At 47.7% G+C, this 23043-nt stretch overlaps 1 protein-coding gene across 5 annotated transcripts in view; it reads right to left on the reverse strand.

Moving 5' to 3' along the window:
- Positions 1–23043, reverse strand: part of MYO1E (myosin IE) — a 933795-nt gene that overhangs the window by 512661 nt on the left and 398091 nt on the right. For 4 of the 5 annotated variants that reach the window (XM_069624389.1, XM_069624388.1, XM_069624387.1 and 1 more), the window contains exon 6: positions 503–592. In XM_069624389.1, the coding sequence (XP_069480490.1) occupies positions 503–592 (90 nt within the window). Of the gene's footprint in view, positions 1–502; positions 593–1185; positions 1650–23043 lie in introns of those variants that run through there. The other variant, XM_069624390.1, reaches the window with a different exon arrangement.

The following is a 23043-nucleotide window of genomic DNA, read 5'->3' on the forward strand; positions in this document are numbered from 1 at the left end:
TTAAGTGGAGCCTCAATGGACAGATCACGTGCTGGCTGCCCTGGCACCAGACATCGCAAACTGCTCCCCTGAGCTGACGATGGGTGTGCTGGAGGAGTGAACGAGAAGCCACCGATCCCATCAGGATATCAGAGTATCACTGACACTCAGGACTTCCAAGCTGGCCTGCAATTCGACCTAGAGGGGCAGCAGAGAAAGCCAAGCCTTCAGTGATTCTCAGACAACACACGCACCCCAATGCCGAGAGCACTTTCGTAATCCTTAACCCACCGCAGCCATGGGTTTGCTATGCCACTGAGGTTCAGCAGGGGAGTTCAATGGCCTTGCTTCACTAGCCGCACAGAACCGAGACTTCAGGGAACAGATATAGTGGTGGAACAAAATGAACACATTCACCATGTAAAAATAAACCTACACTGAAGAAATATACTGCTTAAAGCACACCACCTCATCTGATCGCAAATGCTGATATACAAAAAGAAGGACTCAGTGAAGAACTTACAAATCTGCTGGAATTGTTATTTCGGACAGTCTTTGCATTCCCAAAGGCCTCCAACAGAGGGTTCGACTGCAGGATGATATCCTTCACATGCTAAAATAAAATGAAAATGCAATTAAATGTAGTACTGCATTTCTTTTGATTTTCATTAGCACGCTGGAGAAACGAACATCAGATTTCATGTTGTACTGGACTATCACATGGAAGGATGAACTTTGTCCTCGGAAATATGAATCGGCCACTCGCCTCGCCCTACTCCCCACCTACAATGAAGGCCTCAGACATTGAATCCCATTATCCAGGAAGGCTAGACTTTTGCAAACGAGTGGAGGTATAAAAGAACACAAAATGCTGCCAAGATGGTGGGAATGGCTAAGCTTGCAGGCCAGAAAGGTGGACAGACCAGAAAACCAGAAACTCTCAGCAGGTACAGAAGGGCAGCTGTAGAGTCACCTGGCAGTCGATCAGAGGATGCTGACATTCATCTGACAAGGTCAATAACCTCCTCCAGCTACTACCACCTACCTCTGGATCTAGCGTCCGCTCTGTCAGCCCGACGGCGACCTTCTACCAGGCAACCTTGTCTGGTCATCGTGGCCAGGAGTGACTGGGTCCTATCCCTGTTGTCCCGCAACAACCTTACCCAATGATCACAGGATCGCCCAACAGGGCATTACTCTTCTCACCATCAACTGTGCTCGTTCCCTTCTTCGCTCTCTCCCACTCAGCAAAGCCTTCTCTGTGACTGCTGTTGCCGGGCTCTTCAGCGACGATGTGCCCACCTCTCCCACAGCCTCGGCCCGCCTCCTTCCTCGCTTCTTCCCACAGCTGGGACCACCACCGCGTCTGCAGCCACAGGACTGATCTACGAGGCTGCACCCTTCTCCCCTACAGCCGCAGCTCCACCTGCTCCATCGGCGAGAGCCCCTTCACGATTACAGCCACCTGACTGACTTGCTGGCTACAACTGTCTCCCTGTCGGCTACGGACCTCCCTTTGCTGTCTCCCTCGTCCACGGACATTTCTTTGCTTTCTCCGTCGGCAAGGTACTCCTCTGCAGCCACCACCTGCCCGGATGCTCCACACCACTCCCTTGGCTGAGGCTTCCTCTGAGGGCGAATTCAGCACTACAGCGTTCTCCATTTCCTCGAGAGGGGAGCCCCTGTGTTGAGGTCTGTTGCACGCAGGAGATTAGAACCCTCAGCCTCTGTCTGCTCCCTCCTTCCCCCGCCTCCTCAGCGAACGTCTACCATGCTGGTGCCTCATTCCCAGCGGCATTGCTCTACTGTCTCCGGACTATTGCATAAGTGCCTGGCTCCTTCTGCCGACGCAAATCTTGTCTGCATGGACTGTGGCCCCCTCGATCAGCACTTTCTACTATCTGGCTGGCCCCTGCCTCCTTGGGACGCTCTCCTGCACATCTGGCTGGCCCCGGCCTCCTCGGGACGCTCTCCTGCATAACTATTAACACTTCAAACTCAAATCACCTATATGGTCAACTAAGTGCTGTAGCCCAATACCAGCACCCACTACCTGTCTAGACTACCCCCATTCTCAATCCAAAACCCTCTTGTGTATCTATCATAATCTGTTGTTACCAGCACTATCACCCACAGCCTGTTCACCCCCTCCCTATGCTCCTGCACAGCTACATAGCTACCACCTACTGATTGCGCTGGGCTATTATCACCCTATCATCACTCACCCAGAGGCCTCCAACTTTGAGATTAAATTCCCGTTGCCATCTCACTTCACCCACTGCTTCCTTGTCCTTCCCTACTAACCCAACATAACCTCCCTCACGGCCCCTATCTTCCGAGACACTGTAACCACTGAGCCATCACCATCTGTCATTACACATCCTGAGGCCTCCAACCAAGAGAACAAACAGTCATTTCCATCCTGCTAGCACCCACAACTTGCTTAACCTTCCCCACTTGCCCAGTGGCAACCTCCTACCCAGTTACTACTCTCTCACCCACTGAGAGTACGGTATCTCCCATCTACGACTTACCTGCCCACAACCTCCCCGCTCTTGCTGTCCTCCCAGGCATGCGTAATACCTTCTACTAGCCCCATCCTTTTCACCCCCGCTCTACTGCCTTGCCCTCCCCCAAATCTCTCTGCCTTATCATCATGACCATCTCCATTCTTAACTATCCCACACCTCCCCACGCCCACCTGGCCCAACGCCCAACCACCTCAATTCGACACCACAACCTCATCTATCCCCAAATTACCAACACTTCTAACATCATTGACATCACCTTATGGAATGCAAGATCACTCTGTAACAAACCTGGCACTGTTTTGGACTTGTTCTTACACCTGAACCTTCACTTCCTCTGTATTACAGAACTTGAATCCCCCCCTACAATACTTCTGTTCCTGCATCCCTCACTTCTTCCTAATCTTCCACCGGCCAGGTCTCCCGCTCCACGGGCCGTGGAGGTGGCATTGGTCTTCTTTTTCACCTCAGGTGCCTCTCAACCCCCTGTCCCACTCCTCTTCCAGTCCTCCCTTCCTTTGAGTTTATGTATACAATGTTCACCTCCCCACATGCCATATCTTTTCTCATTATTTACTGTCCACCTGGCACTCTCAGAACCCTCTACGATGATATTGACCACCTCCTTGGCCTCATCTCCCCCATTCCAACACCTCTAATCGTTCTTGGCGACTTTAACCTCCATCTCTCCACTAATCCCCCAACTTCTCCTCTTCTATCTATACTTGACGCCTACCTTCTTACCCTCTCCCTTCCCCACCCACACACTTCTCCAGCTCCACTCTTGACCTTATCTTTATCTCTTCCTTCACCGCCTCTTCTGTATCCATCCTTCCTAACTATCTATCTGACCACGCTTTACTCTCTGTCTCTCTCACTCCTCCCCACTCACGCCCCATCTCTTTCTCCCGGTGTGACCTGCATAACTTTAATCCCTCTCTTTTCTATTCCTCCTGTTCCTCTTCCCTCCCCCCTCTCTCTCACTTCTCCTCTCTCTCGGCTAACAAGGCCTCTTCCACTCTATTTTCTTCCCTTACCTCCAGTATCGACCAACTACACCCTGTCACCTGCTTCCACCCTTCTCGCAAACCTGCCCAACCCTGGCTTTCTCCACATCTTTCCTCCATGTGTCGCCTTCTTAGACGCCTTGAACGACATTGGCTTAAACACCACTCTCCAACCAACCAATCCACCTACTTCTCCTACCAGACACTCTATGACAACTGCCTCAACTCCACCAAAACAAACGTACTACTCAGACCTTCTCCACTCTCAATCTTCTCACCCTCGCCGAATCTTTCAAACCCTGACTCGCCTTCTCTCTCCTCCTACCCCAGATCATTCTATTGCCTCTCCTCTCTCAGCCACTTATCTTGCAAATTTCTTTTCCTCTAAGGTCCATACTACCATGTCTTCCTTCACTCAATCTGAGGTCTCCCTCCTCCTGTCTAAATCTCACCCAACCGCTTCTTCCTCTGACCCCCCTCCCCTTCCCACCTCTCTCATCCCCAAAATGCACCCTCTGCTTATACCTTACCTTACCTCCCTCTTCAATACTTGTCTGGCTATCTCTACTTTTCCTTCAACCTTCAAGCATGCAACCATCATCCCAATCCTGAAAAAGCCCTCAGCCAACCCCCATCGGGCTTCCAACTTTCGCCCCATCTCTCTCTTACCCTTCCTGTCAAAGCTCCTTGAACGCCTTGTCTGTTCACAACTCTCTGCCTTGGTCTCCAACCTCTCTCTCCTCCCCACTACCCAATCTGGATTTCGCCCCAACCACTCAACTGAATCTGCTCTTACATCTGTTCTCAACTCCCTCCTTTCCGCCAGCTACTCTAAACGCTCATCGATTCTCATTCTTCTTGACAACTCTGCTGCGTTTGGCACTGTAGACCACCCTCTACTTCTTGACTCTCTCCCTTCCTTTGGTCTCAAAGGCTCTGTCCTTAACTGGTTCACCTCCTATCTATCCAATCGTACCTTTGAATCTCCCCCACCTACTCCCTAAACTAAGGTGTACCCCAAGGTTCCGTCCTCTGCCCTTTTCTCTTCTCACTCTATACCTCTCTTCTAGCTCCAATCATCTCTTCCTTTGGTGTTTCTCACCACTTCTATGCCGATGACACCCAGTTTTTCCTCTCCTTCTCTTCTTTTACCCCTGACACCCATCTTAAGGTCTCTTTCTGCCTTTCTGATATTAAATCCTGATGTCCTCCCACTTTCTTACCCTAAATACTGACAAAGCCGAAGTCTTATTCTTTCCCGCTAACACCCTCCCAAACCCTCCCCACCCCCTTCCATCCTCTTTCCTCCTTCCCTGCTCCCCATCTCCCCCATGCCCTCCATCTTGGCCTACACTTCGACTCTAACCTCTCCTTTACTCACCACATCTCTCTTACTTCCAGTGTCTGTCGCTTCCATCTCTATAACATTCGCAAAATCCGACCCTTCCTTACCTTTCACGCCACTAAACTCCTAATTTCTTCTTTAATCTTCTCTCGACTTTTCTACTGCTCTGCTCGCCTCTTCGGTCTCCCTTCCTCACATCTAACCCCCCTTAAATCCATCTACCACTCTGCCATCCACTCTCTCTGCATTCTCTCTCTTCACAATTCCATTTCTTCTTCTCTCACCTCGCTGGGCTGGCTTTCCTTTCATTCCCAACTCAAATTCAACTTCCTCTGTCTTGTCTTTAAATCTCTCTATGGTCTTGCTCTACCCTACCTTTCCTCCCTCCTTTCATTTTAATATCCTTCTCGCCCACTTCGCTCTGCCGATCGTTTCCTACTTACTGTTCCACCCGCTCCCTGTGCACCATCCCGCTTCCGTTCCTTCCAACTTCTTGCTCCTTTTCACTGGACCCGTCTCCCTCTCCCTATCTGCTCCACCACCTCTTACTCGTCCTTCCGCACTTCTTTAAAATCCTACCTTCTTCAATCCCCAACCTGACACCTCTCTACTGTTCTCTCTCACAACTGTTCTGTCCTGCACACGTTCACTCTTATATCTCATGGTAAATTGTTCTGTATATTGTTCTCAGTTACTTGATTCATGACTTGTTATGTATTGCTTGTAATGTATTCTCTGTTGTTTCATGTAAAGCGATTTGGCTTAAGGCGCTATATAAAATGTAATAAATACAAATAAATACAAATATACTCTTGTCATTAAACCAGCCCTGTGGTTGCTGGTTAATACGCAATGTATAATCCTTTTGAAAAATACTCATAATCTTTGCCAATATTACGTTGAATGAGGATAGGATAGTGCACAGCTTTGACTCACCATTAAATATCTTCATGAAGTGAGGAAAATTCAGTGCTATCATATCCCTATGAATCAGGGTCTTATCAATTTTTCCCCATTAAATCTTCTTTTACCAGTGGTATTAACTTCAACTCCCTCTGTATGCACTTTGGGGATTAATCGACTGGATTGCCATTTAATACGAAGAAACAAAGAGCTGATGATCACTTTAATTCTTTAATAATGTTCCACTTGTTTGCAGAGATGCAAAAAATAGACTATCGTGGTTGCTGGCCAGGATTATCGGAAGGACTTCTGCTATTATCATTACTATTATTTTAATACAGTCATCATCAATGAATAAATTAGTTTAATATCTGATTTTAAAAATTCATTATATTTAGTCAGGGTTCTTTCTGAGGCTTGTTTCCCCAGCAGATAATTGTGAAATCTGTTATTTTAAAGATATTTACTATTTATTTTATTTAAAAAGCAATGTATTAAAATATCAGTAAACACAGCATTGACATGATTAAAATGGTGTTCCTTCACTCTGCCATTTCTTATTATGGGTTCTTTGGAAAGAAGCAAGAGAACGATTCTCAAGTAAGAATCTTGAATCAGGGAGGAAAAGGTGTATTCCCTCTCGCCGGAGTGAAAGACCCTCCACGTGTCGCCAAGGTTATGTGAGGTAATCTGTCATATTTATTTACTTGCTCGCGTGGTTCCCGGGGAGTTTAAAATAAGCAGATCTGTTTAGTCGTGTGTTTTATACCAGGTTTAAGCCGCCACCAACAATGACTCCAGCTCTGTTCAGCCGACTCCATCGACGATTTTTTTAAGAATTCCCCCATTGGCGGCTCACGGGCCATATATGGAGCCCAGAACCACAGATGTATTTTCAATCCCCATTTCTGCTAACAGGATCCTACCTTCATCATCCCGTACAATCTTCCCCAAGGCGTGTCTCAGCCCTTGCCGAAGATACATACACCCCTTGATTTATGTACATAGCTACTAGAAATCTAAACAGCGTACCTACTACTAAGATGTAGGCTTGATCTTCATCTAATAGGCGTGTCCTTTAGGAAACCTAGATCTACTTCAATATGTGACAGTTTGGTGAAGACCTTCTGCCTTTTGGAGGGGCTGATCCGCCCTTTTATATTCCATGTTGTAATAACCAATGCGTCAGTCATTGATCACGGGCAGAATATTTAACACCATCAATAACGCATGCACCGCTCATCAATTTCGCACCACATAGACTCTTTCCGAGAACACGAATAGAGGCCATACAAAGCCCGCACTGTTTTCACTGCTCCAGAACTGAGAGCTGGAAAAACAACCGATTGGTGTTGCCTCAGAACTGTTTCCATTTAGGTTACAAAATCAACAAATCCAGCTCTGAAGGGTGACATTTACACTTCTTGGAGAAGTGAAGGAGCGTGTGAACAACGTCATGGCCTTAAGTAGGATGAAAAATGAGTAAAAAGGTGTGGCGTCTCCTAAAATGGCAGTAGATGCCATATGCAATAAGACTTTGGGTTTAAGGAAGGTAGACATGCTTGTCCGCGGGTGGTCAATTTAGCTGTTGTGCCACTCCATATTCTTTTCAGCTAAGGTATGGGGGGATGGGGGTGAATCAGGCAGTCAAGTACTGCTACGATTGCTGAAATGTGCACTGGAGTTCCCTTGGGTAGGAAAAGATAACTTGGCAGATAGCTCCCAGCCTGTTCTACGCCAGGGAACTCTGCATCTGCCCTTTGAGTGCACCCAGCAAGTACCGTAAAGATGCGTGCGGTCAGTGACTGCGTCCACTAGAGAGTACCCTCAGCTACTGTACAAGTGGGACAAGAGCTCCCTTACACACTATGACAGGGCGGAGTGTGAAACCGAGGCTCCATCATGAGGTGCAGCGCAATCTACCGCGCAACTTCATGTGCATGCAACTGCACTGCAGTCCTTAATACTGCGCAACTGTGATGGACGCAGGGGAAAGCCCACAGTTCTCGCCAACGGTTAGCATTGTGTACCGTTTTCAAAATATGTGCCCGCGCCTCTTGTGTTTCAGTACATGGGCCAATCGATGAGGGATATACATACTCTAGCGCCCAGAGCCATTGCTTTGCTTAGATCTGCCACACACTGCACCTCTGTAGTATTCCTGTAGCGCATAAAGAAAGACACACAATAAGGATAGTGTGAACATGTCATCAGACTCTGCAGGTGTTGGGGAGGGGTGGCTTCCTGGAGATTACCTATGATGTGAATCTCCACTGCACCCTCAAGTCCAGCCCCCACTTCAGAATCCCCATTGAAAGCCAATGGATAAACAGGACATAGCGCCAGCTCTATAGGGACTTCATGGACAAATACAGGAAGTACATTTTTGTTGAGGTGCCATGCTCGCTTGGTGTGAGCGGGATCAGAAAGCATATGATTTTACTATATTTTTGTACTTCTGTGCTATAATATACTATACTTGCCACCATGCTTCGACAATTCAGAAAATAACTCATGACCAACCTCTTCGTGGAGTTTCTCCTCCTCAACACCTAGGCCATCACGTCGCCCCCTGTGTCACCTGCCTTGCTAGACGCTGTCCGCCCCTCCCCGCCCCGCCACCTGGTACAGGTGCACCCTTCGTCTGTGGCCCTCTGTCTCCTACAATCCCCACTGTATATCTGTTCTGTTGTTACCTCTAAAATGTTCCCTGTTATGCCTCTGTATTGTTGTATACCTCTGGAAGGCACTCTGTTGCTTCTCGAAGCGAGGTCAGCAATCAATAAATACCATGAGTATAATATTAATTATAATAATAATAATAATATGCTAGAAATACTAGGCCATAGTGTACATGCAGGTGGAGCCCAGAACCCACACAAGCGCATGTTTGCATTTCATGTATCCCTACACTTAGAGGAATCATGGGAGAAACATTTATGCCAACAACTACATGGACATATTAAGGCACTCGGGGAAACTAAAACAGAAATAGCCTCCTACATACAAAAATTTGACCATGATGCAGAAAGCCATGCTGTTTGAAACCGGGGACAGACTAAGCACCTCTTTGTCCAAACAAGAGCACCGAGGGATGTCCATGCATGGCGGTTATCACTGTTGGGTTCTGAGAACAATGGGTAGCAAGAAGAGATTCTCCAGTGGGAGATAGGATTAGTGGCTACAAGGTCCAGAATTTGGGCTAGAAAGCAGACTGTATTTCTTCCCGCAGAAGAGAAGAGCCTGACTGATGCACTCTAGTGGGCTCGCACCCGGACAGAGAGGGGCGACCATCAAGCCATCTTCAGCACGTGCATCTTCTCCAGAAGGCAGCCAGAATATGGATTCTTGGACCTGACTACTGCTCGCTTGCCCTTACCTCCACTGACATCCCTTCAGGAGCAGCTCACTCCCATCGGCTTCCCCACTGGGGATGCGCAGAAGGTTACTTCCTGTTTCTGAGCCAATCTGGAAGCCCTCGAACTACTCCCAGCTACAAGCCGTACTTTGCCGAGACCGTTTACACCACTAACGAGGAACTCATTGAAATATGGCCTCAGGATAATTAAACGAAATGGACTCCAAACTAAAAGCATGATTCCATTGATCCGAGTTGTGAAATATAAACTCAGCCTTCGCTTCGTGAAGAAGGATCAATCGATCTTCTGATGCCTTAGAAGCTGTAGCAAATTCATTAATACGGCAGGGAAGCGTGGTCCTGGGGGCAGGCAGGCGCCTGTGCTTCAGGGCAGGCGGCACCGTGCACACAGTGGCTTTTCTGTGCACGCTTTCAGCACACGCTACTCCAGACCACACTGCTGCCCTGAAACTAACATCCTGTACTGTCTATTCATGGCTCATAGAAAGGATGGTGTCCTCCGAAATGACTGAATTCTTCGTAAATTGGAAGCAGCAGCTGTCAGAGGCAAAGGGTAAAAGAAGACAGAATGAGTTTAAAAGCTGGACTGGAAGCAGAGGGATGGTCTGTGGACCCCATCAGTGTGGCTGGTACGTCACCGGCAGCCAGACCCATGTCGAGACCAGCACACATATCACAGCTATTGCTTGTATACAGGCAGACACAGGCTGACTGTCAAAAGGGGCCAGAGGGTGCAGGTCCAAATACATGATGGGCACCACAGGGCGTGTAGAACTCTTGGGAGACCTGGACAGCAGCGAGGAAGCTGGAGGAATCGCTGTCAGAGGACAATCCTGGACCTGCAAAAGAATCTGGCACGCAGCCCAGAATGGGACGGAAAACTCTCCACAACGAGGAAGCGACACTCTACTGACTGTCTGAAGGCCTTGAGAACTCCTCTCATCCGTTGTGAGAGGTGCAGGGAGGAAGCCAGTCCCAGCCCCGAGGGAAAATTTAGCGATGATGAACCGAATTACCGTGCCCCCCTTGTGCTAGCATGCTTGTTTGCAGACCTTGTTTGCAGACCCTTATCTGCAGCCATGCGTCCTGGTTCAGATACTGCAAGTGTCAGTTGTTAGTTGTTGCTTTAGAGAGCCCCACACTGATGCAAACGACTCACAGGGAAGGCCAAGCTATAGATCCAATATCAGCGCCCCATACACCGGGGGGCAAAATGGAACCACCTTGCGGAACCCGCGGTATCTACCAGAAACCTCACAGGCAAACAACAGTTCCCTATACCAGCAGCGACAAAGGTACCATCCTCCCCCAAACTTACCGGGACGCCCCACGGGAACGGACTCCAAACCACGTACGTGCACATTGGACTCTCATCTTTGCTATGCGGCGAGTTCGCACAGAGGAAGTGGGCTGGGCTTACCCCCCTTTTCAAGACTTTCCCTTGCAAATACATGTAGGAAAGACGGGGCCAAATTGACCAGGGAAAGCTGTCCAATCCTCACAGAGGGAGGAGTATTTCAGCAGGCGACAGTAAGCAGGAAGTGTGGGTTTTCAGATGAGGTCCGAGGTGGAGCAGAACCAAGAGACCAGCAGAAAGAAAGAAGGAGCGGCGGCTTGTGGAGAGGGTTCGTGGAGCAGATCCGATATTGGCTTTGGAGTGGTAATGGCTCTGCAATGTGAGTGTGCCTGTTAGTGAGATGAATGAGTAGAGAGTTTATAGTGTAAGTAGTGAATGTCAAAGGTTTGGTACAGGGCGAAAGGAGGGTGTCCTCGTGGAGTAAGAGTGGTAGGAGGAGAGGAGTAGTGAGAGGAGGAGAGAAGTAGGGTGATGAGGAGTGTAGTAGTGGCATGAGCAGAGTAGTCTGAGGAGGAGAAGAATAGTAGTGGGATTAGAAGAGTAGTCACAGAAGGAGAAGAGTAGTAACGGGATGAGAAGAGTAGTCAGGGAGGAGGAGAGTAGTAGTAGTGGGAGGGGTTCCATGTCATTCCATCGCCTGTTTTTATTTCGCAGCATTTTTTGCCGCCGATTTTTGCCGCAAAAGCTCACTTTTTTGTTTTGTTAGGAGGGTTACCCCCCACACCACCCTTCCCACATATTTAGAGTCTAGTCCCGAAACACCCTGAAACCTTATCTCTCTAATAACCACCCCACCACCAACCACCCCCCCACACATTTTGCGATGGGTTTTTGCGGTAAAAAATCAATGGCAAAAAATGCAGCGGAAATAAAAACGGCGATGAATGGACGTTGTACCGTGGGAGGAAGAGAGTAGTAGCAGGCATGAAAGAGTTGTAATAATGGGAGAAGAGAGGTAGTGTGGAAGAAGTTAGTGCAGTGGGGCAGGAGGAGGAGTAAGTTCCAAGGGTGGAGACGATCTTGAAGGAGTGAAACATCAAACGGACAGCAGAGTGATGGGTGGAGTGAGAGGAGGGAGTTAATAGTGAGAATAGCATAGAAGAGGTGAGTGAACCTGCCTGAATCCACTTGAGTAAGTGCAGGGCACTACCCCAATCTCCCACTAGAACACAAACAACTAGCGAGAGTAGGGACAGCTAGAAAGTCCCCAAGGAACTTAGAGAGTCTGCATTTAGGGAGACATCTCTAGCCAAAGACAGTAACAAGACAGTAGGGGTTACCCTTTCACTTGACCTACCCCTGACTATGGATGCCTGACTTAGGGAGAAGACACCAAAGGACCCAAGAGAGTGAGAGGAATGGTCCTAGGTCCCACAAAAATAAAAACCGATGTAACCATTCTTGAGGCTCAGAGTGATTCTGTGCCATGCTTTCCCTGTCCATCTTCCCCACTAGCACTGCAGATGCATGATTGATGGTCAACAACAGTTGCAGCTGGCCCTGCAACAGCAACAACAGACAACCTAGGCACATTGCATCTCACGTCATTACACAATCCACGACCAGGAGGGGGTACACAATGTTTGTTACCTGTCCCGTTGGTCAGGCTAAGCAGTCAGCCATCTTTCTTCGCCGACCTTTCGGACAAAATCAGCTCAAACAGAGTGCATTAAAGCTGTTGCATCATTCTTTCACTGATCCGTCAATCGTGAAGAATGTACTTTCATCTTCACAAATCTGAGCGAGCGCAAAGGAATGCTGCCTGGGCATATGAACAGTGGAGCAAGTACACTGCTCTTTTGCCTGTATAAAGCATCCAATCCCTTGACCTCGGCTCAATATCATAAAACCACAACGGCAATCTTAGCACACTTAGATTACGGTGAAGAAAAACATCACTTGAGATTTCGGGCACAACACACCTTTGAAGCTACAAAACCGTACACATTGGGCCTCATTAAAGGTTTGCTGGTACAATAACAATGGTACCGGTAAGCTTGCCGGTACCGCTGTTACCGTACCAGCAAACTACGAGTTCAGGTCTGACCTGGCGGGCGGACTGGCACCCACGAGCAGATGATGCAACTGCACCATTCTGAATGGTGCTGGTGCATCCGGCCTCCCCATTCCCATTGAGCCCTATGGGGCTCGAATGGGAATGCACAGCATTTTATTCCGGCGCCTGCGAATGGGCAATTACTGGGTCCGGCAGGGCCGTAATGACCTGGTAACTGCCCATTCCTGGCCGCCTGTAAAAAACCGGCTGCCGCCAGAGTCATAATGAGGCCCATTGTATTCTACCGAGTCACAGATCTAAGAGATACATGGTCCTCCACATTGGTGTACATTGTGTTATGTTATGTCATGTTGCTTATAAAGCACCAAAGCGCTAAGGCATCCAGGTGCTGAACAGAGGGACAGAACTACTGGACAGGGATCCCAGAATATCTCAAGGTTCTTTACAGAAACAGCCTGGTCTTCTTCAACTTTCTAAAGGCAAGATGATTTTCTTCCTTCCAGAGCAATTCTGGTAGCGCATTCCAGGCCTGTGCCACCCAAACCGGGAAGGAGCGACCGTTTGCCCCGGCTCTTTTGAAGCGATTTACGCTAAGGAGGCATGCCTTAGCTGAGTGAGGGTTCCTAGTGCGTTCATAGATTACTACCTTCTCTTTGAGATATTGTGGGGCAGTCCCAAAGATACACTTGTGTCCTAAAGTTAGCAACTTAAAAAGGACCCTAGCTGCCACTGGGAGCCAATGCAGTTCTCTCTGAGCTTCTGTCACTGGTTCTCTCCGTGCTATGTGGTGAACTATAAGCACTGCTTCATTTAGTATTTTCTGCAGTGTTTGTATAGCATACTTACTACTAGCACCCTCCAGCAGGGCATTACAGTAATCCCAGCATGGTAATATAATAGCCCGTGCCAATTTCCCCACGATTATCCTCTGAGATAGTAATTAGTGTTCCTCGTAATATAGTCCACATGGGCATTCACATGAAGATTAGCCTCCATGTAAGTACCCTGGGTCTTCACCTCAGTAGCCACCGGGATCAGGCTACCCTCGATCAGGAATCTGGAAAAGTCCTGACCGCAACTCTCCCTAGCGTGCTTGGCCCCAGAGATCATCAGCTCGGTTTTACCTTTACCGGCATTTAAGCATAGCCAATTCGTAGACATCCACTTTTTAATAAGCAGGTAGATATTTAACCTCTCCTGGTCCTCTGCATAGTTTCCAATACGTTCCATTGATAGCTGAAAATCATCAGCATAATTAGTAAAGAAAAACCTCAATCTCCCCAATTCCAAACACAGGGGCTGGATGTATATATTAAAAAGTGATGGCGACAGACATGCATCTACGGGACTCCACAGACAATGGGTTCCGAATCAGATGAGACATCTCCCCAGTGAACCCTGGATCTATGTCCCTCCAGGACCAGGAATGACCTCATCCACCTGACCGCCGCCCCTGAAAATCACCCCGTGACAACCAATCTCTCTAACAGAATTTTATGGTCCAGTAGATCAAAGGCTGCTGATAAATCAAGTAAAATCAGCAGCCTCGATCCACTCCTCTCCATCACTATCAACATCTGTGTTTGGAGGTCGACCAAAGTACTATCTGTGCCATAGGTACATCGAAAACCCGATTGTTTCTTTTGTAACATGCCTATGGCCTCCATATGTCTTTGGAGCTGCATGGTAGCCACCTTGTCAATCAGCTTAAGAAAGAAGAAAGTATTGGATATCGGCTGCAGGTTTCTTGCATCATTAGGATCCAAACCTTGTTTTTTCAAAAGGGGCATCACCGTGACATCTTTGATGATTTGAGGTATGACGCATGTTAGGGAGAATTCTCTTATAAGGCGAATTTCCCAAACCTAGTGAGTCCCCCCGCAGCTTTGCTGGATTTGTGGGGTTTGTTTTTTTCTCCTGCTAAGAGTGGGACTCTTTTTCTCCCACACTTAGGCATGATTTGAGGTATGTCTTTGACTTATTGTGTGCTTATGGGCTATGGGGTCTTTTTACTCCATAGGGTATCACCTGTTTTAGTGTATGTGTTACACAGCGCCCTCAGTGCAGCAACACAGGGGTGTCATAGTGACCCCCTAACATAGACTCCATACCCTGGGACTGACTACTGTCTCCCAGGGCATGTAAAGTCACCATTGGCTTTGCTAGTCCAAAATTGTGAACAGAACCAGAACAAACCATTATATTGTGGAAGTACTGGAAGGGGTTAATTAGATTGCCCCTGGGTCTGTTTCCAAGGGGGCACTGTCCAGTCCCCCCTTGTCGAGTTTCTGGCTGGTGGCAGTGGTTACCACGCAAAATATTCCACCGGAATATTTCCTATGGGATGTTCCCATTGATTTTAAATGCACCACTTTTTCGTGCAATGTTAAAGATACCGCCGGTTTATTTATTTAATATAAAATCACCGGTTGAGTCTTTTCGCCAGAACTCTTTTCTAAAATGGCGTTTGTGTCCGTCTCTGTAACTCCAACCAAGGTTGGGCCCTTTGTTCCACTTTTTGGTGGGCTTCTCCACAGAAGCCCTCCGACTGGTGCCACTCTGTCTGGGTTCCACAGGATGTGTGAGTGGGGGAATTGGCACCCTGGACTGCATTGCCTTAGCAACCCAAGTCGCACTCTGTTCTGATTGGCCCAGTGGTGAGCCGCCCGGCTCACCACTTAGCATGTATGAGTGACAGCTAGGCAGTTGAATGGGGGTTTTTCTGCATAAAAGCAGGGCTTTCGGGACTGGAACTTCAGAAGTCGCCACAGGACTAAGAAATCCAAAGAGGGGAGAAGCTGAGCCATCTGCAATGATGACACCACAGGTGGAGCCCTGCTGCAATGACCTCACCACTTTCCCGACGACAAGAGAAGATCTTCTGCTGAAAGAGTATTCTTCCTCTGAGCTGGTGGGATCAACCAGTTCGCCATTCACCTTCCAGGACGTCTCTTGGTCGAATCGCCAGTGCCAAGCACCCCGGCGGCCGGATAGCCAAGCTCCACCACCAGGAATGCCCATTTTAACCGAGCGAACTCCGCGGCTGGTGTCCTCCCTGGGCAGTGCAACGACTCCAAGATTCCTCCTCGACAAGATCTTCTCTTCCCCTGGTCGAAACCATGAACTGCACCCACTGCCAGGAACAACTGCCACCGCTGGAGCTTCCTCAACTTTAAAGGTACTGTGTTCCACCTGGCCTCCCTTTCTACAGTTTGCTAAAGGTGACCCTTACATCCTTGGCTTTCCAACTGGGTTGGCCCCCAGACCTTCTAACTTTACCTTCTGAATCAATCCAACCTCTTTTGAACATTTTTACAAAGACTTGAATGCATTTCTCAACTGTGTGATCTTGGTCACATTTCACCTTGCTCCATTTAAAGTGGGCCTGGCCTGTGACCTTTGGCTCTACAGTAGACTCAGCCTTCACTAACTTGTTTTGGTCCTAGAAAAGAGTTGCGAACTGTTTTATTTTTATGACCTGCCTTTTTCTCTCCCTTTAACTTAATTATTGGAGTGCCATCTAAGTTACACGCTCGCATCTGTTTTTACAAATAGTGGTGTTTTGACTTAGACTTGTCTAATAATTCTTAAGGGGGGGTGTGTATACTTTTCTGATTGTGTTTGAACTTGCTTTGATTTATAGTGCTAGTGTATTTCTTTAAGTGTGTGTTAAATAAATAATTATATACTTTTGATACCAAGCTCTGGTCAGTGTTTGTTGCTCTAATGTGTTTTTAGCCCTATTGTGTATCCTCTGTATACTGCCCTACTCTTCTTGAGAGAAGTCTGACTGCTCAGCCACAGCTACCAGGTAAATCCGGGTGGTACAGACTGCTAACAATTGGGTTTACTGCTTACTCCTGTAGTCTTAATCGTCTTGCAGTGGTCCCCAAGGGAACTGCACAGGATTCTGCCTAACACTGGTATACAGCGGTGGGATTTGTATTGAGGATACATTGTAGAGTGCTTCTAATACTTCAGTGCAACTAACCACAAAGCTTAGCACTAGAAAAGTTTATTTTCTAACAAGTCAACTATGGAAAGTTACAGCCAGGAGTCTCTTACTGCAAATACAGCTGATTGTTTAAGAGCCCTTTGTAGACATAAGAATCTCCCTGTAAAAGGAAAGAAAATAGAATTGATAGAAAGATTGTTAGAAAACCAAGGTCTGGGTAGTGGTTCAGATGAGCCTACCTCCCCAGCAAATGTAGACAACAGTAATGAAGGTAATATGAATCAAAGTCTTGATAGTATTGTTGTAGAGTTAGAAGAGGAAGGTGAGGCCAATGTAACTGTCCCCACTGGCCCTCGCCTTCTCTAGCACCTCAAGCTGTGTCTACTGGACCTTTGTCAGGTCCCACATTAAGTCCTGCATTCATTGAACTAGAAAACATGAGGCTTGAATTAGAGTTCAAAAGAATGAGTGCCCAATCTGAACAAAAGCACCAAGAACTAAGGCTCAGAGAAATGGAGCTCAAACATGAGCTAGAGATGAAGAAATTGTCTGTGGAAAATGCTTCTCTCCCCGGATCCTCTAGGAGTCCCAGTCCCAAAAGACCCCGGATTCCTAAAGAGATTGTGGGTATGTATGAACCTAAGTTGGATCTGTTGGATTAGTTGGCTATGTTTGAGTATAATCATGGGCTCCAGGACATCACAGGGAATCAGTTGCTTCCTTGGTTGTTCTCTACCCCCCCTGTTGCATCTGATGTGGTAATGGAGTTGGGGGAGGTGGATAGGATGGACTATGAATGTGTGAAGCTAGCTTTAATAGCTAGATTTGGGAAGACCCCTTCCCAGTACCTTAAGAGGTTTAGGACCCTCAAAAAGCATGATGGTACCCCTTGGGCTACCTGGGCGAGTGGAAGTTTGAAGAACTTAGAGGGATGGATTAAGGGTTACAGAGTGAACACCTATGACGGAATGAAAAATCTTGTTATGTTGGAGTCAATTTATGATGCCTGCTCTCCTGAGCTCAGACAGCACTTGGCTGATTCAAAGGAAATAGATTCCAAGAAGCTAGCTCAGGCTGCTGACTTGTGGGTTGCTTATAGGGCTTCTCACAAGGATTCTGGGGTAAATCAGAAAAAGGATGAGGGGAAACAGGCTAAAAAGGACTCCAAAGAGAATTCCAATAATTCCAATTCCAAAGAGGGCCCCAAACAGAACCATAAGGGTAAGCCACATGGGAAACCAAATCAGGCTAGTGTACCTTCTGGTCCCAAACCAGAATGAGGTCAGAACAAGCCACCATTCGTGAAGGCCTTTGGGAAATGCTATGTTTGTGGCTCTACTGACCATGCGAAAGGGGATCCCAGATGTAAGGGTAAACCTTCAGGGGTCCACACTCTCTCATTAGCCTTCGCTCCAGAGGAGGAAGTACAAATGGCAAGTGGAAACGTTCTATTACTGGCTGATGAACCAATAGGAGTCTCAGCCAGTGTTTCTTTAGTGTCCCTGGGGTTGTGGTAACAACAGAATTGAGATATCTATAATTCTATCCCAGATAATACTAAAGAGTATTATAAGGACAGTGTCCAGGTGAATGGTCAGGAGACTCCTGCCATTAGGGACACTGGGGCCAGCATAACTGTGGTGGATGAATCTTTTTTCAAGGCAGAGGATGTTGCTAAGGCACCCAAACGCCTCACCAAGTTAGCTGGAGGGCCTGTGCAGATGCTTCCCCAGTTACCAGTTCTCATCCAGTGCAATGATATGACTGTGAAGATACCTGTCAGTGTACAATGTGAGGTACCAGGAAGGGTTCTGTTGGGAAATGACCTGAAAACTCTTGGAGTAGTGTCACATACCCCCAGACCTCCTAGTAAAAGGTTACAGGAGCTAATGAGACCTGCAAGGGAGAAAACCATGAGAGGTTCTCCCAAGGAGATGATGAGAAAAGAAATCACTCCTACTCCACTGGAGCTACTTTCTGCTATATCTGAGCAACCAGAAGCAAAGGGGCAACCCAAGACTTCTAGAAGGAAACCAGCAGCAAGCACGCCAGTGCTTCCAACTGGGACTTCCCCTAGGTTGTCCAAAGTTACACCTGTAACTCCACCTCCAGCTGAGGCTGAGAGGGAGGTACAACCCTGCGTGGTTGAACTAGACTCTGAAGAGACAGAGCTAGTAGAAGTCCAAGAACTTATTGAAGATCTGGATCCCATTGACCACCCTGAGCTGCAGTCTTTACTGGCAGAAGGTGGACCCAACAGGGCAGACTTCAGTAAGGGACAAAGAGAATGTCCAACACTGGAAGGTCTTCGCCACCAGGCAGCTTCTCAGGCTGATGGGCAAGAGCCTGGGAAGTATAGGTTACACTGGGAAGATGGCCTCTTCTACAGTGAACCGACTGAGTCTGCACCTGGAGACTACAAGCGACTTGTAGTGCCTCAAGAAAACAGACTCCAGTTCTTGCAACTAGCCCATGAGATTCCTTTGGCTGGTCACTTGAGTTTCAAGAAGACCAAGGAAAGGCTCTCTCTCTACTTTTATTGGCCAAAGATGGGGGCTGAGGTAGATAGTTCTGCAAGAGCTGCCACACCTGCCAAACGTCTGGTAAGAGTGGTTCCAAGAATGTGCATTTAGTGCCTCTCCCAGTAGTGGGAGTCCCATTTGAGAGGGTAGGAATCGACATTGTTGGTCCGCTTGATCCTCCAACCTCCTCATGCAACAGGTTCATCCTTGTTGTAGTAGACCATGCTACTAGGTACCCTGAGGCAATTCCTATGAGGACTGTTACGGCGCAAGCTGTAGCTAAGGCCCTCCTTGGTATTTTTACCAGGGTTGGGTTTCCTAAGGAGGTAATCTCTGACAGGGGGTCAAATTTTATGTCCCACTACATGAAGGCCATGTGGAAAAACTGTGGAGTTACCTACAAGTTCTCGACCGCCTACCACCCTCAGACAATGGATTGGTTGAAAGGTTTAATAGGACCATGAAGAGCATGATAGTTGCTTTAGAGGGACCCCCTTAAGGGTAAGTGGGATCTTCTACTACCATGCCTTCTCTTTGCTTATAGAAAAGTCCCTCAGGAGGGAGTAGGTTATAGTCCCTCTGAGCTTCTTTATGGCCATCCAGTCAGAGGTCCATTGGCCCTGATTAGTAGGATAGTGCTCCTTCCCACAAGCCAGTCAGAGTGACTGACTACGTGATAGGACTCCGGAGGAGAATGTCACAGATTATGGCCCAAGCTAGTGATAACCTGAAGGCTGGTCAAGCTTTGGTCAAGCACTGGCATGGTCAAAAGGCTAACATGGTTGAGTTCACTCAAGACCAGCTAGTTCTCGTTATGATATCAACAAGGCAGAGGGCCTTGCAGGACAAATGGATGGGACCCTTCAAGGTTGTGGGAAAACTTGGAGAGGTGAACTATCTGGTGGACTTGGGCAATCCCAAGGAGGCTCCCAGAGTCTTCCACACCAACAGACTGAAGGCTTATGTCTCTAGACCTGAAGTAGGATCTTTGCTTCTAGCTTCAGCAGAAGAGGAAGAAGAGAGTGAACCTCTCCCTGATCTCCTCAGAGGCTTACATTTGGATGAAAAGATTGAAAGAGTTAATCTCTCTTCAAATCTGACACCTGAGCAACAAGAGGAGTGTAAATCTATGTTAAATCAGTTTGTTTCCCTGTTCTCACTTTCACCAGGCTTGACCCCTTGGGGCCAGCATGACTCACTGGTGACTGCCTGTAAAAAGCAGAGGGTACAGAATGTCAGAGAATGTAAGAACCCACATCAAAGGAGAGGTCAGCAAGATGCTTGACCTCGGGGTAATAGAACCTTCTACTAGTCCATGGTCTAGCCCAGTCGTGTTAGTACCAAAGGCAGGATCCAAAGAGTTGAGATTCTGCATGGACTATAGAGCTCTTAATGCAGTCACCAAGACTGATGCCCATCCTTTGCCAAGGACAGATAAGTTGGTGGATAGACTTGGTTCAGCCAAGTACCTCAGCACATTTGATCTAACGTCAGGCTATTGGCAAATATCCCTGACAGACCATGCCAAGGAGAAAACTGCATTTTCTACCCCAGTTGGCTTTTACCAATTTAAGGTTATGCCTTTTGGACTGAAGAATGCACCTGCTACATTCCAAAGGATGGTAAATCAGGTTCTGACTGGGATGGAGGACTTCTGCATGGCATACTTGGATGACATTGCAGTGTTCAGCCAATCCTGGGAAGAGCATATTGACCACCTAGGACATGTTTTGCAAGCTCTTGAGAAGGCCAATCTGACCATAAAGGCAAGTAAATGCCAGATTGGACAGAGTAAAGTGGTCTACCTTGGACATGAGGTAGGAGGTGGAGAAATAAGGCCTTTGCCCAGTAAGATTGAAGCTGTGCAAATTTGTACAACACCTACTACTCAGACCCAGGTGAGAGAGCCTTCTTAGGTCTCACTGGGTAGTACATGAATTTCATAGAGAACTGTGGGACCATAGCTTCTCCACTGAATGTGATCTCCTCTCCTAAATTCCCTAAAAAGGTCAGATGGAATGAGGAGTGCAATCGGGCCTTTGAAAACCTGAAGAAAGCCCTTTGTCAAGCTCCAGTGCTAAGAGCTCCTGACTACCACCAAACTTTCATTGTACAGACAGATGCTTCAAATGCAGGTATAGGTGCAGTCCTTAGTCAACTGGATGGGAAAGGTAGGGGCATCCCATTTGCCTCATCAGTAGAAGACTGAAGGGACCTGAGACAAGGTGGGCAACCATTGAAAGAGAGTGTTTTGCTATTTTGTGGGCTCTGAAGAAGTTTAGGCCATACTTGTATGGTTCTACTTTTGTTATTCAGACTGACCACCAACCCTTTAAATGGTTGATGCAAACGAAAGGGGAAAACTCAAAACTATTGAGATGGTCAATCTGCCTCCAGGGGTTTGATTTCACCATTGAGCACAGGTCAGGGTGTCACCACCAAATTGCTGATGGTCTCTTTAGGATGTTTGTAACTGACTAGAGGTATGAGATTCATCCAGGAGTGGATTCAATCCTCCTGTCCCTTAGTCTGGGGGGGAGGGGCGAGTGTAAGGGAGAATTCTCTTATAAGGTGAATTTCCCAAACCTAGTGAGTCCCCCAGCAGCTTTGCTGCATTTTTGGGGTTTGTTTTTTTCTCCTGCTAAGAGTGAGACTCTTTTTCTCCCACTCTTAGGCACGATTTGAGGTATGTCTTTGATTTATTGTGTGCTTATGGGCTATGGGGTCTTTTTACTCCAAAGGGTATCACCTGTTTTAGTGTATGTGTTACACAGCACCCTCAGTGCAGTGACACAGGGGTGTCATAGTGACCCCCAAAAATAGACTACATACCCTGGGACTGACTACTGTCTCCCAGGGCATGTAAAGTCACCATTGGCTTTACTAGTCCAAAATTGTGAACAGAACCAGTACAAACCATCATATTGTGGAAGTACTGGAAGGGGTTAATTAGATTGCCCCTGGATCTGTTTCCAAGGGGGCACTATCCAGTCCCCCTTGTCGAGTTTCTGGCTGGTGGCAGTGGTTACCATGCAAAATATTCCACCAGACTATTTCCTATGGGATTTTCCCATTGATTTTAAACGCACCACTTTTTGGTGCAATGTTAAAGATACTGCTGGTTTATTTATTTAATATAAAATCACCGGTTGGGTCTTTTTGCCAGAACTCTTTTCTAAAATGGCGTTTGTGTCCGTCTCTGTAGCTCCAACCAAGGTCGGGCACTTTGTTACACTTTTTGGCGGGCTTCTCCATAGAAGCCCTCCAACTGGTGCCACTCTGTCTGGGTTCCACAGGATGTGTGGTTGGGGGAATTGGCACCCTGGACTGCGTTGCCTTAGCAACCCAAGTCGCACTCTGTTCTGATTGGCCCAGTGGTGAGCCGCCTGGCTCACCACTTAGCATGTATGAGTGATAGCTAGGCGTTTGAATGGGGGTTTTTCTGCATAAAAGGCAGGGCTTTCGGGACTGGAACTTCAGAAGTTGCCACAGGACCTAAGAAATCCGAAAAGGGGAGAAGCTGAGCCATCTGCAACAGTGACACCACCGGTGGAGCCTTGCTGCAACAACCTCACTACTTTCCCGACAAGAGAAGATCTTCTGCTGAAAGAGTCTTCTTCCTCTGAGCTGGTGGGATCAACCAGTTCGCCATTCGCCTTCCAGGACGTCTCTTGATCGAATCGCTAGTGCCAAGCACCCCGGCGGCCGGATAGCTAAGCTTCACCACTGTGACCGCGAATAAAAGGAACACACCTTTTAACCGAGCGAACTCCGCGGCTGGTCTCCTACCTGAGCAGTGCAACGACTCCAAGTTTCCTCCTCAACGAGATCTTCTCTTCCCCTAGTCGAAACCACGAACTGCACCTGCTGCCAGGAATAACTGCTCCCGCTGGAGCTTCCTCAACTTTAAAGGTACTGTGTTCCACCTGGCCTCCCTTTCTATGGTTTGCTAAAGGTGACCCTTAAATCCTTGGCTTTCCAACTGGGTTGGCCCCCAGACCTTCTAACTTTACCTTCTGAATCAACCCAACCTCTTTTGAACATTTTTACA

This window comes from Ambystoma mexicanum, chromosome 11 (assembly GCF_040938575.1).
Source record: "Ambystoma mexicanum isolate Mex_15411 chromosome 11, UKY_AmexF1_1, whole genome shotgun sequence".
NCBI lineage: Eukaryota > Metazoa > Chordata > Amphibia > Caudata > Ambystomatidae > Ambystoma > Ambystoma mexicanum.